At 48.3% G+C, this 17,123-nt stretch overlaps 1 protein-coding gene across 2 annotated transcripts in view; it reads right to left on the bottom strand.

The window, feature by feature from the left end:
* The window catches only part of ndst1b (N-deacetylase/N-sulfotransferase (heparan glucosaminyl) 1b), a 79,701-nt gene that overhangs the window by 24,587 nt on the left and 37,991 nt on the right, over nt 1-17,123 (bottom strand). For both annotated transcript variants that reach the window (XM_083652433.1, XM_083652432.1), the window contains exons 2-3: nt 4,688-5,734; nt 2,406-2,888 (exon numbers count right to left, since the gene is read on the bottom strand). In XM_083652433.1, the coding sequence (XP_083508559.1) occupies nt 2,406-2,888; nt 4,688-5,248 (1,044 nt within the window). In that variant the 5' untranslated portion in view covers nt 5,249-5,734. The remainder of the gene's footprint in view (nt 1-2,405; nt 2,889-4,687; nt 5,735-17,123) is intronic.

A 17,123-nucleotide genomic window follows, 5' to 3' on the forward strand; every position in this document is an offset into this window, starting at 1 on the left:
GAGATCAAGTTACACAGCACTTGCGAGTGTGTGTGTGTGTGTGTGTGTGTGTGTGTGTGTGTGTGTGTGTGTGTGTGTGTGTGTGTGTGTGTGTTCGCGCGTTGCTCCGCGGCTCTGAGGAAGAGATCTCTGTCTCTCTCTCTCTCAAGCAAGGTGTCGGGTTTCAGGCGATGCCTCTCCCTCTCTCTCTCTCTCTCTCTCTCTCTCTCTCTCAGAGAGAGAGAGAGAGAGAGAGAGAGAGCGAGAGAGAGGGAGAGGCATCGCCTGAAACCCGACACCTTGCTAATCTCACAAGCATAGCGCTGGCAGACGGCACACAGAGGGAGACGGACAGCGAGGGAGCCTGTCACTGGGGGCAAAGAACGGACTTGCCATAGGTGGGTGCAGATTGCGCACGTGTACAAAGGTTATATAGAGCTTATGACGTCATAAGCTCCTGCGTTTTAGCACCTCACGCACTGCTGTCTTCAATGAGGAAGTACTTTTTAGAATCTTGTAGAAAAGTGTCGATTTTAAGGCTTTGGGTTGAAAGTAATGTATAATAATTTCGGAGGCACAAAATTACTAGCATAAGACCCTAAATAACATAGTTAGAACGTTTTTGTGGATTTTGGTTTCCAGGGACTTTAAGACCAGTCTTTAGAGTGGATTTATGCCTGTTGCACCAACAGGGCTTACGTCTGGTCTTAACTACGCCCGGTCGTAGCGATGCGCGTCCATGTGAAAGCCTGGGAATGCCCACTTGAATGCGCCACGCGACCTGTTTAGAAGAGTGTGCTGACGTCAAATGACGCTCCGCTGATGGGTAATCGGCTGTAATAGTGTGGCTAATGTTAGCGGCTAACTGGTACTTGTCGTTACTTTACATGGCAGTAAAACGCCACTGAATGACCAAATTGATTTAACTTTTAACCATTTCGATTTCCACTTTCCATACGGACCCCCAGCGTTGGTTAGTTGTTTATAACGTGACTATATTTATAACGTTTATAACATACTGTGGTCTCCAGTTTATAACTCGGGTCTGAATACAGCCAGAGTGCTGAGGGGTTGTAGCTATTGCGCAACACACAGGTGAAAACCGTCTATACGGCACCCATGACTGCAGAAGAAGGCTTAAGCCCTGTTGGTGCAACCGGCGTAGCTGTTAGGTCGTAAAGTTACGACCGGCTTAGCTTAAGACCAGTCGTAAGACCACTTGGTGCAACTGGCCCCAGGAATGCATTTATAAGCCTAGCAGTGGTTGAGGAATACACAGGAGGGCCTAGTTTCTACTCAAATAAATAATGTCCTTGCACTCACAAACGCATGATGCAAGTATGCTTGCTCTCTCACCACACACACACACACACACACACACACACACACACACACACACACACTTTAGATGTGTTTGAACTAACTTAACTTAACTTTTAAGTATCCTGTGTGCACAAAGTCGACCTGTTTGGTTAATTTTCTTTTTGAGAGAGATCCTTTGATTTGTTTGGGAAGAGGGTTTACTCTAAACAGATTTGAGAACTGCACTGAAGTGAACAAACTGAATTTCTAACTTTTGTGGTTTGTTTTAATTGTACTGTACTGTAGGTTTATGCTATGTGGGTTCATGGCAGAGTGTACAAATCTTAAACATTTTAAATTGTCAGGCTAAATTCCGGCTGGCATATTTTCTAAAATATGATTAATGTTTGTTTATTAAATTTCAAATTTCAAATTTATTAGAAGGATAAACCCCTTGAGATGAACCATCTCATTTTCTAGGGGTCCTTAGCACAAATATACAGAAAGAGGCTGGGTATTGGTTCAAATTTCAAGAATCGATTTGTTTCCGATTCAAAAGGTTCCGAATCGATTAATCCCAATGCGATTCGATTCCGATTCGATTAATTTCAATATCGATTTGGTTAGTGATACTAAAACATGTTTTTTGAGCTGTAACCTGAATTACATGACTGTCCAGTTATACAGGGCTTCCCAACCTTCTTTGCGCCAAGGACCGGTAGATACATGGGGAAAAAAAGTTGCGGACCGGTTGTCAATTTTAATGGTTTTAGTGATTTGATTTCAGCCTATATAATTTCTAAAAGTAGATATTAATGATCAAACATTTCCATTTATGTAGCCTACAGTATTTATGTTTTTGTTTCAACTACAAACATAAATAAACGTCAACTTGAAACTAGGTTTCCCCTACCACACACAGCCTATATTTTATTTACCGTAGTTATAAAAAAAAAAAAAAAAAAAACGATCTCTGGACATATGAATCGATATCAAAGGAATAAAAATCGATTCAAAATCGGAGAATCATTTTTTTTAAACCCAGCCCTATTGTTTATTAACTGGCTCCTGGCCTTGTGTCATTTTGCAAAAGTGGCCCCCGGGCACGTGCGCTCCAAACTGACCTTTACGTCCGGCACCTTCATGCGGGTGCCCTCTTTGCCCACGAAGATGTCATCTATATCCACCAGGACGTGTCGCTCCAGCGACAGCGAGAGCCTCTTGCCCGTCAGGAAGGCCACGGCGTCCACGAACACCAGCTTGTGCAGCCAGAAGAGCAGGTTGTTTCCAAACAAGACCCTCTGGATGCCGTCGTGGAGCCCCAGGTCCTGCACCACCGAGGGCAGCAGGGCGGCGTTCTGCCCCATGGACGCCACGCTCTCGGCCGACTGCGTCTTGGCCAGCAGCACCGGCTCGTAGGTGGAGTGGTTGGACTGGAAGACGGTCCAGTCGTCCCCGGGGAGCGGGCCGGGCAGCGGCTGCCCCGAGCGAGTGATGAAGAGGAGGGGGGACTTGGGGTTGACGGCGCAGTCTTTTAGACCCAAGTTGGAGTGGAGGAACAGGGGGAAACCTTTCAGCTGCGCACTTAGAAGGCTGTTCTCGTTGGCCTGATTGACAGAGAGAGAACATATAAATCACAAGGGAGATCCAGTGTACTGATGAAGACAGACATAAATATTATATATATATTCATTATATATATAAACATATATAAATATTAATTATATATATATATATACATATATATATATTCATTATATATATAAACATACATAAATATTAAATATATATATATATATATATATATATATATATATATATATATATATATATATATATATATATATAATCAAACATTTCCATTTATGTAGCCTACAGTATTTATGTTTTTGTTTCAACTACAAACATAAATAAACGTCAACTTGAAACTATGTTTCAACTACCACACACAGCCTATAATATTATAGCCTATGTTTATAAAAAAAGAAGGAAAAAAATCGATCTCTGGACATATGAATCGATATCAAAGGATTAAAATAAAAATCGATTCAAAATCTGAGAATCAATTCTTTTAAACCCAGCCGTAACGATTCAAAATCATTATATATATATATATATATATATATATATATATATATATATATATATATATATTCAGTGTACTGATGAAGATAGAAGCCTATTGGATACAATTCCCCAATTTCTCTGATCATGTGTGAAAGGATGTCCGCCGCCCGGCCTACTCAAACGTGAAGGCTGGAGGCAGCTTCTACCTGGCTGCTCTGCTCAATCTGCTCTGCTTCAGATGAAGAACCCCTCCCGGCTGTGTCCTCTACGCAGATTCAGAGACTGACGATTCAGTGATTATTCATATCTGACGATTCAGTGATTATTCATATCCGAATTTCCCCAAGATTGTCGCTCTCCAATTCTCTCACATCTCCATCATCTCTCTCACGTCTCTACTGCCACGGCTACACAAGTCCTCTGTTGCACTTGTGCAGAAAGCCTTCCTCAATATTTCACCACCGTGGCTGTGTGGGTGTATGAGGAAAACACAGCCTTATTAAGTTCTCACACACGATGGCTTCCCATTCAAAATGTGTGTCCACTGTGATTTGCAAACACATTTAGAGCAGAGAGCAGGACGACTGCTGTGTGTCCCCGTCCGTGTCTCCCTCACTCCTCTCCTAGCGGGACGTCCCAGCCTTCAGCTACACCCCTGCTACACGCCTCCATGCCTCCACTTCGCTTTCTTACATTCTTTCTGTGGCTCGGAGATGGTGATTAAAAGCACAAGACCTGAGAACTGGCCTCAGATAGGGATTAGAGAGAGAGAGAGAGAGAGAGAGAGAGAGAGAGAGAGAGAGAGAGAGACTGAGGAATGAACAGCTGGAAGAAAAGCTAATCTAAGCTACCAAAGAAAAGGGAGAAAGAGAAAAGGAGAGACTGGGGCAAAAGGGGGAAGAGAGAGAGACCAGATTGTAAAAGAGAGAGAGAGAGAGATATGAGGAGAACATGAGGGAGAGAGAGCAGCAGTGGGACTAAGTGATATTGAAGCGGGGAGGTCTCTCCAACCCTGTGAATCTCCTTAGAGACGATGCAGCCAGATGGACAGGGCAGAAGGTGTGAGTGAGAGGAGGGAGAGCAGGGGGGAGGGAGAGCAGGGGGGAGGGAGAGCAGGGGGGAGGGAGAGCAGGGGGGAGGGAGAGCAGGGGGGAGGGAGAGCAGGGGGGAGGGAGAGCAGGGGGGAGGGAGAGCAGGGGGGAGGGAGAGGAAGGGGGGAGGGAGAGCAGGAGGGAGGGAGAGCAGGGGGGAGGGAGAGCAGGGGGGAGTGTGAGCAGGGGGGAGGGAGAGCAGGGGGGAGGGAGAGCAGGGGGGAGGGAGGGTGTTGGGTTGTCCTCACCTTGAAGAAGCCGATGATGCCCACACCGTACTCCACACAGTATTTGTCCAGCAGCTCTCGGTTCCAGGCGTCCAGGTTGACGTACTTCAGAATGTTCTCGTAAATCACCAGCGTGAAACGGCCTCTCTCTTTGTCCGTTAACGTGGGCATGTCCCCTTTGCCGGGAGAGATCTCAGTCCGGTAGCGGAAGCGACCGGACTCCAGGATGGCCACGATCTCCTGGCCCAGCTGAGAGTACTGGCTCTCCACGAACACCAGCACCACGGGGTCCGTGCGGGCGCCTCCCGGATCCGCCCCGCCGGCGCCGCCCGCCACGCCCCGCAGGGGGAGGAGCCGGGAGGGCGTCACGCGCGGGTCGTCCGAGTCGGCGGACGCGCCCTCGGCCCCGGACACGCCCCCTCCCGAGGGCTCCAGCTCCCGCTTGGCGCCGTACAGGAAGTAGGCCGAGACGACGACGCCGAAGGCGCAGAAGAGGAAGAGCAGGAGCAGGAAGGTCTGCAGGGGGAGGAGGCGGACCAGCCGACGGACACGCGTCATGCATCGCGCCATGCATCCCAGCATGGTCCCACGCCGCACCGTGCCGCGCCGCCCTGCCGGCCCAGCGACGCCCACAGAACAGTCTGTCTTGGGTTTGGGTGGAAAACAGCGAGCAGGAAGAATTCACAACAGACTCAGTCTTGATAGTGAGCTGAACACACAGCAGCAGCAGCAGCTACTGGAGAAAGAAATGACACGTTCTCACGTTGGCTCTCCCTCATTTTGTAGCGCTGCTTATGTCACCATGGCAGAGCTGCTGCTACACACTGATGCCTCAGAGGGAGGAGGGGGTGGCACGGCACGGCACGGCACGGCACGGCACGGCACGGCACGGCCCGGCCCGCTCACTGGAGGAGAAAGGTGTTGCACGACCTCATCACCTGGACATCATGTGAAGCGGCCGACCGCAGCGCAGCTGCTTCTGCTCCGCTCTCTTGATTGGAGGAGGATCTGTAGGCGAACGTGAGGTCACACAGGTCATGTCAGCAGCAGCAGACAGAAGGTGCTGACCTGCAGAGACACGAGGCAAACACAACAACACTGATGAATGGATGAATAAACTGGAAACAAAGAGAGAAAAACTGTATCAACTCCTATTCAGCTTATGTAGCCACGCCCATTTGACCCGGTTGTGTGGTCGTGTGACGACGTCCGGCAAAAAAGAAAAGAAAAAGAAAATGGCCGGCTGCTCCAATATCATCTAACTCTGAATTAACTCATAATTTAGCCAATTGTATGTAACATACCAAATAAAAGCAAACGGCAATGTCTAAGAATGCAATGCCATGTAACTGGCTCGTTAAGTCTCGCATTCCAGGGAATCCTGGAATATCCACCTTATTTTTGGCAGCCATTTTGCCTTACATTAAGTATGGGTTCTATTTCCGGTGTAACCAATTTAGATAACCCCCCAGCCCCGACAAAAAAAGCGTCTATGAGGATTTTACCCTTTTACAGCAGAGCCATTCTGCTCTACAGCCGTGTCGTTCGGGTGCTGGGATAACGTAATGCATTGTGGGTAGTCGGCTACTACTGTGGCTAATGTTAGCGCCTAGCTAGCTATGTTACATGACAGTAAAACGCCACCAAATTGATTTAACTTTTAACCATTTCGAGTAACACACATTTCGAGTTTCCATACGGACCTCCAGCGTTGGTTAGTTGTTTATAACGTGACTATATTTATAACTTTTATAACGGACTCCAGCTTCCGGTTTATAATTCGGGTCTGCAGCCAGAGTATAACAAAGGAAATGGCAAGCGGCAACAATGAGTCACGTTAAACCGGACCTTGTACCCACGGTTCTTTTTTTACAGTGGGGCATTCAAAAATAAGGTGGATAGACGTAAAAGGCGCGAGCTGCGCTCGGAGGAGAGAAAACTATCAGAAGCTTTCTTTGTTGGAGTCCAGGTATGTTTTACAAGAAAGTGCTCGTCATTGTCGACGATAACGTTATCTGACCTGGCTAACAGTGGATACTCTGCTTGCTGGCTGTGTACCGAGCTCAAAGTAGTAGGCTGTTTTACCCCCTGCACTGTCCCCTACAAAAACAACTCTCTTCCTCGACCTTCTTTTATATTTGGCGCTGTGACCGCCGGAAGTGTTAACACGACCCGGAAGAATTTGGCCCACCCCCGCTTCTGAACATAAGGTGAATAGAACAACTCACAATGAAACATGTTTTGATGCTGTGGGGGGGTTTAGTGGTGTGTGTGTGTGTGTGTGTGTGTGTGTGTGTGTGTGTGTGTGTGTGTGTGGGAGGTGTGCGTGTATCACTGATGCCAATGCCTCAAAAGTTCATTTGAAAGTAGTCTTTGCATTCACCTACACACACACACACACACACACTCACACACACACACACACACCCGTCACAGCTGCCAATTCCTCCCCACACAAACACACATACACACCTAACTGCCATGTACACAAACACACACACACACACGCACACACGCACACAGCATCCACGCAATCAATATGCAGAAAGTGAGTGACAACTCAGCCCTGAGGCCAGCTGCCAATTCGCCGATTCCGTCCAGTAGGATGACGGCACGACTCTGCATGCAGAGTGAAGCCACCTCCCACTCACCTGCTATTCCCCTCCCATCCTCAGAGCATCAAGAGCAAACTGAGTACAGGAGGAAGAAGAAGAAGAAGAAGCTGACAGAGAGGAAGTGCTCCAACAGCAGAGGAGTGGGATGATGGCAACAGACAGACCCGACAACAATAGGATCCTTACACTGGGACCTATCACATTCAATGCACATTTCCATACATCGTGCAGACGTAAACCAATCGTAATGTAGCATAGCAAACCCTGAAGTCAATCTCCTATTGGCTGCTAGCAGACCCTCTGACAAAGCATATCTGATTACATCAGGTGGAAAAGTACAAGATGTGGTATGAGAATGGTGTGAGCTAGTCACTCAGAAAAAGAGCCTTGGCAGACGAATCAGACAGAGCGGCACTACCTTCACATGGAGACGCTCTGTCCAATAGGAGGGAGAGATGTTGAGGTGTGTGTGTTTATTTGATGCCACATTAGAGAAGAGTCACAGTCCTCTCGACCCAAACACATTCAATAATGACTGCTACTGTACGTCCTGCTACTGTACGTCCTGCTACTGTACGTCCATCCAGCTACTGTACGTCCATCCAGCTACTGTACGTCCATCCAGCTACTGTACGTCCATCCAGCTACTGTACGTCCATCCAGCTACTGTACGTCCATCCAGCTACTGTACGTCCATCCAGCTACTGTACGTCCATCCAGCTACTGTACGTCCATCCAGCTACTGTACGTCCATCCAGACTCATCAGATACACATTATATTATATTATATTATTAGGGCTGGCACGGATCACGGATAATCCGTGGCCCGTACGGATCAGCCCCCACGGTTCGGAACGCGGCCCCCCCCCTTTAACGTTAGTGTATGAGAACGCCCAGCGCAGCCAGACACAGACAGGCATCATCATGACAAGCACAATTGAGCTTCCTCATCCCTTGTCGCTGCTGTAAAGTATGTCTGAAGGCTGTGGCTAGTGGCTACTAAAGACAGAGTCACACAAACTTATTTCAACACCTCTGAAAAAGCACAGGAATGCGATCAGCGTGTTGCGCGCTGCACAAGATAACGAGAGCCACAACACACACACACACACACACACACACACACACACACACACACACACACACACACACACACGCACACGTTTCACAAACACATTATCACCGGACGGTGAAATGTTGCCTTAGGACACATAACAACAAAACAACACGTGGGGCCACTGAGTAGCTTAACGTAGCATCAACGTTATATTTCCAGACTGACCTGCGGTCTGGTCTGTAGGTCTGTACCCGTGTCATGTGACTGGTGCAAGCAACAGCCAGGAAGTTAGGCATAGCAGTGCCACCTAAAACAGGAAGTTGGGTCGTTCTGCCTTCAGAGTAAAAGCATACATTGTGTCACTTATGAGAAAAAAATATTTTTTGAGCTGTGCAGGGCAACAAATGGTTAGAGAATTATAATAGTATTAAAAAAATCTAATCGAAAATCTAATTTTGAGAGAAAAAATCGGATATATATATATTTTTTTGCTGATCCGAAAAATCTGTGATCCGTGGCTCAAAATCCGTCACGCGATCCGATCCGTGGGTTTTCTGATCCGTGCCAGCCCTATATATTATTATATGTTATCATCAGATACAGAGTACACACATACAGTAGATTTGATAAGACTGGATTAGTAAGAGGATAAACCAAAGTTGAATTAAAGTGGTGAATACAAGAGTTACAAAATACAACAGTGAGTGACAACAAGCTTGATAAGTTTGCGCGTCCCACAGGCGGCTATCAGCCGTCTGACACAGTATTACATTTAATGAGTTATTGATTTTTGACAGCCTGGCATCAGTCCAGCTCTTATTTCTAACAGTATTCCGTCGAGAAAAACCCTCCATCCTCACATCTTTCAATAAGCAAACAATTCAATATTACACACGGCGTTACACGGTGAACAGCTCCAGCCGTATAGTTTCCTTTTAACATAACCAAGGTCAAGCTCCTGGTGGAGTAGCTCTCCTGCTAGCCTCGCAGCTCGGGTTATAAAAAGAAAACGATGCCCAAATGAGAAGAGCTCACACTTCGCTTTCTTTCTCTGAGCCGCGTCCAAGTTTCCTCTTCCCAGGGAGGCTGATGCTAAATGCAAAGAGCGGGCGTGAAAAAGCAGTGGGCGGTCAGAGAACGTATCGCAGCGGCGCAGACAGAGAGCCACAGCGCTGGCCGCTTCAAGATGCCCCCATACCTTGTTTGTTTGTTCACTTGTGAAGAAGCCACGGCTCATCAAAGCACGATTAGCCGCAGGAAGAGACGACGCCATCGTGTGCTGCTGATGATGAGAGGGAGACGGAGCCGAGCGGAGGCCATGACTTTCTCACAGAGGAAACTTTGATCACCACACAGAAAGAAGCCTCGTCGGGGTTTTGCGCCGCAGCTTGGGGGCGAACGACGACGACGACTCGAGGGACCTGCGACAATAAAATGTCTCAATGTCAAATCCCCTCTCAGAGAAAACAAGTGATTTCAAAGTAATTTCCTGTTGACGGTTAATGGGAATGAAGAGGCGTGTTATCTTGAGCCAAGGTCTGCGGGGGGACAAAGGCTGTGCCATGGCTCTAATGACACAGTGCCATGGCTCTAATGACACTGTTGACAGGGCTTTGGAGCCCTGTCAACAGTGAGGCAACACAAACAGAGTCGGGGGCACGCGCAATCTCAGGTCTTGCCCAACTCGCAGCGGCGATGACCGCCCCCCCCCCCCCCCGGTGTTGACCTTCAGACCGTGTGACATAGAGCTACCATCCAGCACCAATCAGAATCAGAGGAGGGAGCAGCGAGGGGAAAGGGAACAGGAAACAGGGAAAGGGAACAGGAAACAGGGAGAAAAGGACAGGAAACAGGGAGAAAAGGAGGTGGTACACAAAGGAAAGTGCAGCCCACAAAGAAGAGCTGGAGGCCTGAGTTTGAGGCTACAGGAGTGAGATCAGGCAAGCTAGATGGAGACTAGAGAGCACATGACATGAGACTATCATGGAGATGAGATGATGTACTACATCATGACATGAGACTATCATGTAATGACGTTTAACGTTAGTGTATGAGAACGGCTGCAGCGCAGCCAGACACAGACAGGCATCATCATGGCAAGCACAAGTGAGCTTCCTCATCCCTTGTCACCGCTGTAAAGTCTCTCTGAAGGCTGTGGCTAGTGGCTACTAAAGACAGCATCACAACAAACTTATTTCAACACCTCTGAAAAAGCACAGGAATGCGATCAGCGTGTTGCGGGCTGCACAAGATAACGAGAGCCACAACACACACACACACACACACACACACGCACGCGCACACTTTTCACGAACACATTATCACCGGACGGTGAAATGTTGCCTTTAGGACACATAACAACAAAACAACACGTGGGGCCACTGAGTAGCTTAACGTAGCATCGACGTTATATTTCCAGACTCAACCGGTCGGTCTGTACCCGTGTCAAGTGACTGCACGTTAGCAAGCAACAGCCAGGAAGTTAGGCATAGCAGTGCCGCCTAAAACAGGAAGTTGGGTTGTTCTGCCTTCAGAGTAAAAGCATAAATTGCGTCACTTATGAGAAAAAAATATTTTTTGAGCTGTGCAGGGCAACAAATGGTTAGAGAAGTATAATAGTATTAAAAAATCAAATCGAAAATCTAATTTTGAGAGAAAAAAATCAGATTTTTGTTTGTTTGTTGCTGATCCCAAAAATCCGTGATCCGTGGCTCAAAATCCGTCACGCGATCCGATCCGTGAGTTTTCTGATCCGTGCCAGCCCTACTATCATGGAGATGAGAGGATGTACTACACAGGACATGAGACTATCATGGAGGTGAGAGGATGTACGACACAATCGTATTAGCGTGGAATAGAACAATGGCTAATGGATCGCAAATCTCTGCACGCCGTTCTTGCCAAACATGCCCTCGTCCATTCGCCCCCGCCCCTCCCCTCCCCTCCTCCTGCATACCTTCGAGGACGCCAAGATACAAGTGCCAAGCCGACGCCTCCTTCCCCCCTTGGTCCAAAAGAATAAAATAAATGGCAAAGTGGCGAGCAGGAAGAAGAAAGGGGACATGAATATTTCATGTTTAGAGAGGAAGCTGATGGGAGGTACAGTACAGCCAGCAGACATATCAGGAAGGTAAAGAGCAGCCAAGAGGTGCACAGCAGAGCCGTGCAGTCTGCCAGCAGAGTCGCTGTCTTTACTCATGTCTTTACTCATGTCTTTACTCGTGCATAAGGGGAGAGGCAGATGGAGACTAATGCCTATTTGATAGCCAACCTTTTCATTGTCACTGATGGAAAGAGCTCCAGCAGAATATGAGCTCTGTCATTGCACACGTGGAGTGGAAAGGCTTCCTAAACGGAGGTGGCAGAGCCAGACGCACACGCAGGAGGAGGAGGAGGAGAGGAGAGCGAGCCAGACGCACACGCAGGAGGAGGAGGAGGAGAGGAGAGCGAGCCAGACGCACACGCAGGAGGAGGAGGAGAGGAGAGCGAGCCAGACGCACACGCAGGAGGAGGAGGAGAGGAGAGCGAGCCAGACGCACACGCAGGAGGAGGAGGAGAGGAGAGCGAGCCAGACGCACACGCAGGAGGAGGAGGAGAGGAGAGCGAGCCAGACGCACACGCAGGAGGAGGAGGAGAGGAGAGCGAGCCAGACGCACACGCAGGAGGAGGAGGAGAGGAGAGCGAGCCAGACGCACACGCAGGAGGAGGAGGAGAGGAGAGCGAGCCAGACGCACACGCAGGAGGAGGAGGAGAGGAGAGCGAGCCAGACGCACACGCAGGAGGAGGAGGAGAGGAGAGGAGAGCGAGCCAGACGCACACGCAGGAGGAGGAGGAGAGGAGAGCGAGCCAGACGCACACGCAGGAGGAGGAGGAGAGGAGAGCGAGCCAGACGCACACGCAGGAGGAGGAGGAGAGGAGAGCGAGCCAGACGCACACGCAGGAGGAGGAGGAGAGGAGAGCCAGACGCACACGCAGGAGGAGGAGGAGAGGAGAGCCAGACGCACACGCAGGAGGAGGAGGAGAGGAGAGCCAGACGCACACGCAGGAGGAGGAGGAGAGGAGAGCGAGCCAGACGCACACGCAGGAGGAGGAGGAGAGGAGAGCGAGCCAGACGCACACGCAGGAGGAGGAGGAGAGGAGAGCGAGCCAGACGCACACGCAGGAGGAGGAGGAGAGGAGAGCCAGACGCAGAGAGTAGGAGAAGAGAAGATCAAGGTCAAGTAGCAAAGCAGCACGTGAGTGAAATAGGAAAAGAAATAAAGACACAGATCGGTGGTGGTGGTGGTGGGAGAAACCAGCAGGAAAATCAGCCCTAAGGCCACAATCAATCTCAAGTCTTTGAAAACACGAATTAACATATTTCACTGGTTATTTAGTGGCGGCTGCTGAACGATGGCGACAGAATGAAGTGGCGCAATAAACAACGGCAGGTGACGGCGGAGAGGACAGAGTGATGTTTTTGCTCCGTGTGGGTGGTCACTCAAAAGCTGCTGCCTCTACTGCACGGGAAGCAGGCCAGAACCACACGGTTAGATTAATGAGAGAAGATGGGAGAGAGAGAGACTGAGAGAGAGACAGAGAGAGAGAGAGAGAGAGAGAGAGAGAGAGAGAGAGAGAGAGAGAGACATAGACACATGAGAGAGAGAGAGGGGAGCCTGGACCTCAGCTGTAACAACTCTCTGGATAAACAACACTAAGGTCGGCCATATGCAGGCTCACACGCCTTGTGCCCTCTTCTCCCTCCCTCCCTCCCTCCCTCCCACAAAGCAGTTGGATCTCTGTGTTTAGTGTGTGAATGAGACTAAGTGTCGCAGGGATTTGCGAGGGGAGTCACTACATTAACACTAACAACCAGGGCCACACTAGCCGGAGGTGATCCTTTCTGCAAATAAACTTCCCCCGCAGGAACCCACAGAGACCCCCCCCCCCCCCCCCCCCAGTTCCCCCCCTCTCATCCCCTCGGCGCAGACTGACATAAATAAATGATGACCCTCTGTGCGCCTTAGCAACCACACATTCTCCATGGAAACGCTAAATAATGTCACGTTGTGTTCAGAGAAGCTGTGGGGCAGGACGGGGATGGAGAGTGGCCCTTTGTCCAAAGTGACTGAGTCACAGGAGAGAGTGTCTGACCGGAGACTAGGGATGTTCATCAATTATCGAAAATCGATAATCGATCGTTAAGGATTGGAATCGATCCTGTGGCATTTGGATCGATTTTTTAATTATTAAAAAAAAAAAAAAATTTTTTTTTTTTTTTTTTTTTGGACTAGGTTTGGGTGGAATTCGTTCCTCCTCGCCCCACTCCATTGCACAGCCGACTAACGTGAGGTGGAGCTTCATATAGTCTCTAGTTTTCTGGCTGGGCACGGGCCTTTGTGCCAACAAAACTGTTTTAAACATGGGAAATTCACACCGGCATGCGCCGGGGACAGCAGTGTTGGAGAGGAGACACATTGAAATAAAGAGTTCATTGAGGAGAACACATTGTCTTTCGTATTTTCTGCCATAGGCATTCATTTTGTAAAAAAAAAAAATAAATAAATAAATAAAATAAAATATTGAAAATTTTCGAAGTATTAATAAAATCGATGATCGATAATTGATCGTTAATTTTCACCGATTATCGATTTTGGAAAATTTTCAAAATGAACATCCCTACCGGAGACGCTCATTAGAAGATCCACATCGATACAAACTGTATCCGTTCTGCTTGTATTTATTCCTGATGAACGTGCGTCGTCATCGAACCCGGAACCTCCGGCGTGGGCGGCGGACGCTCTAGCTAAGGAGGCTGAAGGGCTCATTATACTGGAGCGAGGCTCCACAAGGCGGAGCTCCGCGAGTCACGTGCGGACCTCGCGCTGGTGCAGATGCTTTTATACTCACAAGTGATGATCAGCATGTTACATTGTGAAAAACACAGCTCAGTGTTCAGGGCTCAGTGGCTCGAAAGCGGCCATGTTTGGAGAGAAGCCGTGCAGAGGTCGCGCTGTGAGAAAAATCTTCAGGTACACGGTGGGCGGCCGACGGAGGTCGCGCCCAACACGTTGACGTCATTTGACGCTCGCGCCCCTCGCTCCTCCCCCGGGCCATTCACAGCACAGCGAGTATAAAGCAAGCTTAATACCCATGGGCTAGCGTCTGTCGCTAGAGCATCTCTTGAGGTTGACTCACTGCACAGCATGACGCTGGCTACCGTTACACTGACCCCTCGCAGGCCCTGCAGGAGAGTGGACAACATGAGTTTGAATTGTTCCAGGCAGGGCAGGGCAGGGCAGGGCAGGGCAGGGCAGGGCAGGGCAGGGCAGGGCCGGGCCGGGCAGGGCAGGGCAGGGCAGGGCAGGGCAGGGCAGGGCAGGGCAGGGCAGGGCAGGGCAGGGCCGGGCAGGGCAGGGCAGGGCAGGGCAGGGCAGGGCAGGGGTCAAGGTGAGAGGGCTCAGGTCGCGGCCAGTGTAAAATCCCTAATCTGTAATCCTGTTAATCTCAACACTGCAAACAGTAGCAACTGTGCTTATGCCAGCTCTGTCACTATGCTTATGCCAGCTCTGTCACTGTGCTTATGCCAGCTCTGTCACTATGCTTATGCCAGCTCTGTCACTATGCTTATTAGGGCTGTGGGGATTCACTTATCTCCCGATTCGATACTATCACGATTCTTGGGTGCAGATTCGATTTATATTGCGATTCTTAAAGCAGCTACGAGCAACTTTTTCGATTGTTATTAAACAGTATAAATTTAATATCAATGCATCACATCTTACCTCTAATAGTCGACGAGACCAACGCAGAGTAGTCTCGCTTGAACCCCGAGTGAATCGGCCAGTGTTAGTCTGTCTGTAGCCAGGGCAGATCAGGAAGTGAAATGAAACGGTTTGCAGCAGCCACTTCGGCCATAACCACAAAATAACTTCCAAAAAACCTGTTAGAATATAACGAGAGATGTTCCCGAGAGTATGCGTGGCATTCACATTGTTTATGTTATGTTGCTAGGCAGCGCAAACGGCCTAGGCAGGCAGCTGCGTTTCACTTCCGGGTTTCACTTCCACGTTTCACTTCCGGGTTACCCGGTCCGGTCTCTCTAGAGAGCCCCCTGTTGACGCGAGTTTAGACAGACACAGAGTTAATAATCACCTAAGGGAGCAATCTCAGATACACACGGCTTTGGTCTCAGCTACTATTATAGGTAAGATGTGATGCATCAATATTGTAATTATACTGTTTAATAACAATCGAAAAAGTTGCTCGTAGCTGCTTTAAGTATTGCGATTCTACGATTATTGCGATTCGATATTACGATTTATTGCGATTTTTGTTTATTTTTTTCTTTTCTTTTTTCAGTTTGTTTGCTTTTTTACACTAGATTAGAACATGGGAAAAGTTGAATCATGCACTAGAGACTGTATATTATATCATGAGTAGGGCTGGGCGATATAGTTAAAAACAGGGTGGACTGGGATCATAATTCAGGCCGGGCATTAGATACCAAGCAGGCCAGGCCGATATGGGCCGACGCGCGTGAAATTTGGGCCGTTTGAAGCGCAATTTGGGCCGTTTGAAGCCAGATTTGGGCCGTTTGAAGTCCAATTTTACAATGAGATGCACCCACTTTAACCCTGAAGTGTAATTATTACTTCAGACTAACTATAAAGTAATAAAACCACTAGTAAACCAGTAGGCGGCGTCTGGCCTGCTGTTCAGTGAGTGGCCTGACTGCAAGCAGCCAAAAAAAAAAAAAAATTATTATCGATTCTGGAATGAAAGATCGATTCAAAAAATCGTGACATTAAAAATCGCGATACTTAGGTGAATCGATTTTTTCCCCCACCCCTAATGCTTATGCCAGCTCTGTCACTGTGCGGGGTGCCTCGAAGGGATTAGCCAGATGAGACACAATAGAGATGAGGATGAAAGCCAAAAGAAAACGTGAAAGTAGGGATGCACCGATCCACTATTTTCACTTCCCATCCGATGCCGATACCTGAATTTGGATATCTGCCGATACCGATATTATGCCGATACCAATATTTTTAATGAATATACAGTATAGGCAAAGATTTGGCCAATTAAAGATTTTTTTTTAAATATACCTTGCAAAAAGCAGACAAAATTAAGAAAATATACAAGGCAAAGAAGGATACTATTATACATAAGCAAATTACGGCCAGCGCCCCTGTGCGGCCTGCACTGGAATTGCAAAAAAACAAAAAAAACAAAAACAACGTCCCCCCCCCCCCCAATTCCGATCTGATCTGTGAATTAGTGCCATATCGGCGCCCGATACCGGATCGGCCCCATCCCTACGTGAAAGTATGACAAACGTGTCATTACTTCTAATCTGCTTGGAGAGATGGTTTCTCAACCCAATGATGTGTCACTCCACTCGCTTAGAGTCCTTCACCCAAATACAGAAGGAACAAACTCTGCCATTTGAGAGCTGTTGTGACCGATGGAGACGACACGGCCATCATCATGTTAGAATTCTTTATCATGCAATGAGCTAAAGCAAATTTCTCCATTTGCATTCATCCTCCTACCCCTTTTTTCTTTTCCCGGAGATTAAACTTCAAAAGAAATATGAAAATTCCAGTTTTTTGAACTTTTGACGCACATCTAAAGAGGAACAAACAAGAGGAGAGGAGCATGGAGTCGCCTCGTTGCGTTACGACTAAGAGCTGCTACAGACGCAGATTGTTCCTTAAGCTGCCTTGGCACTGATCAACAGAGAATCAATCAATCTGGAATTCAAATTCCATTTCATGCATCCATTGTGGCCTGTACAGCA

The sequence above is a fragment of the Poromitra crassiceps genome, assembly GCF_964638095.1.
Source record: "Poromitra crassiceps genome assembly, chromosome: 15".
In the NCBI taxonomy this organism is placed as follows: Eukaryota; Metazoa; Chordata; class Actinopteri; order Beryciformes; family Melamphaidae; genus Poromitra; species Poromitra crassiceps.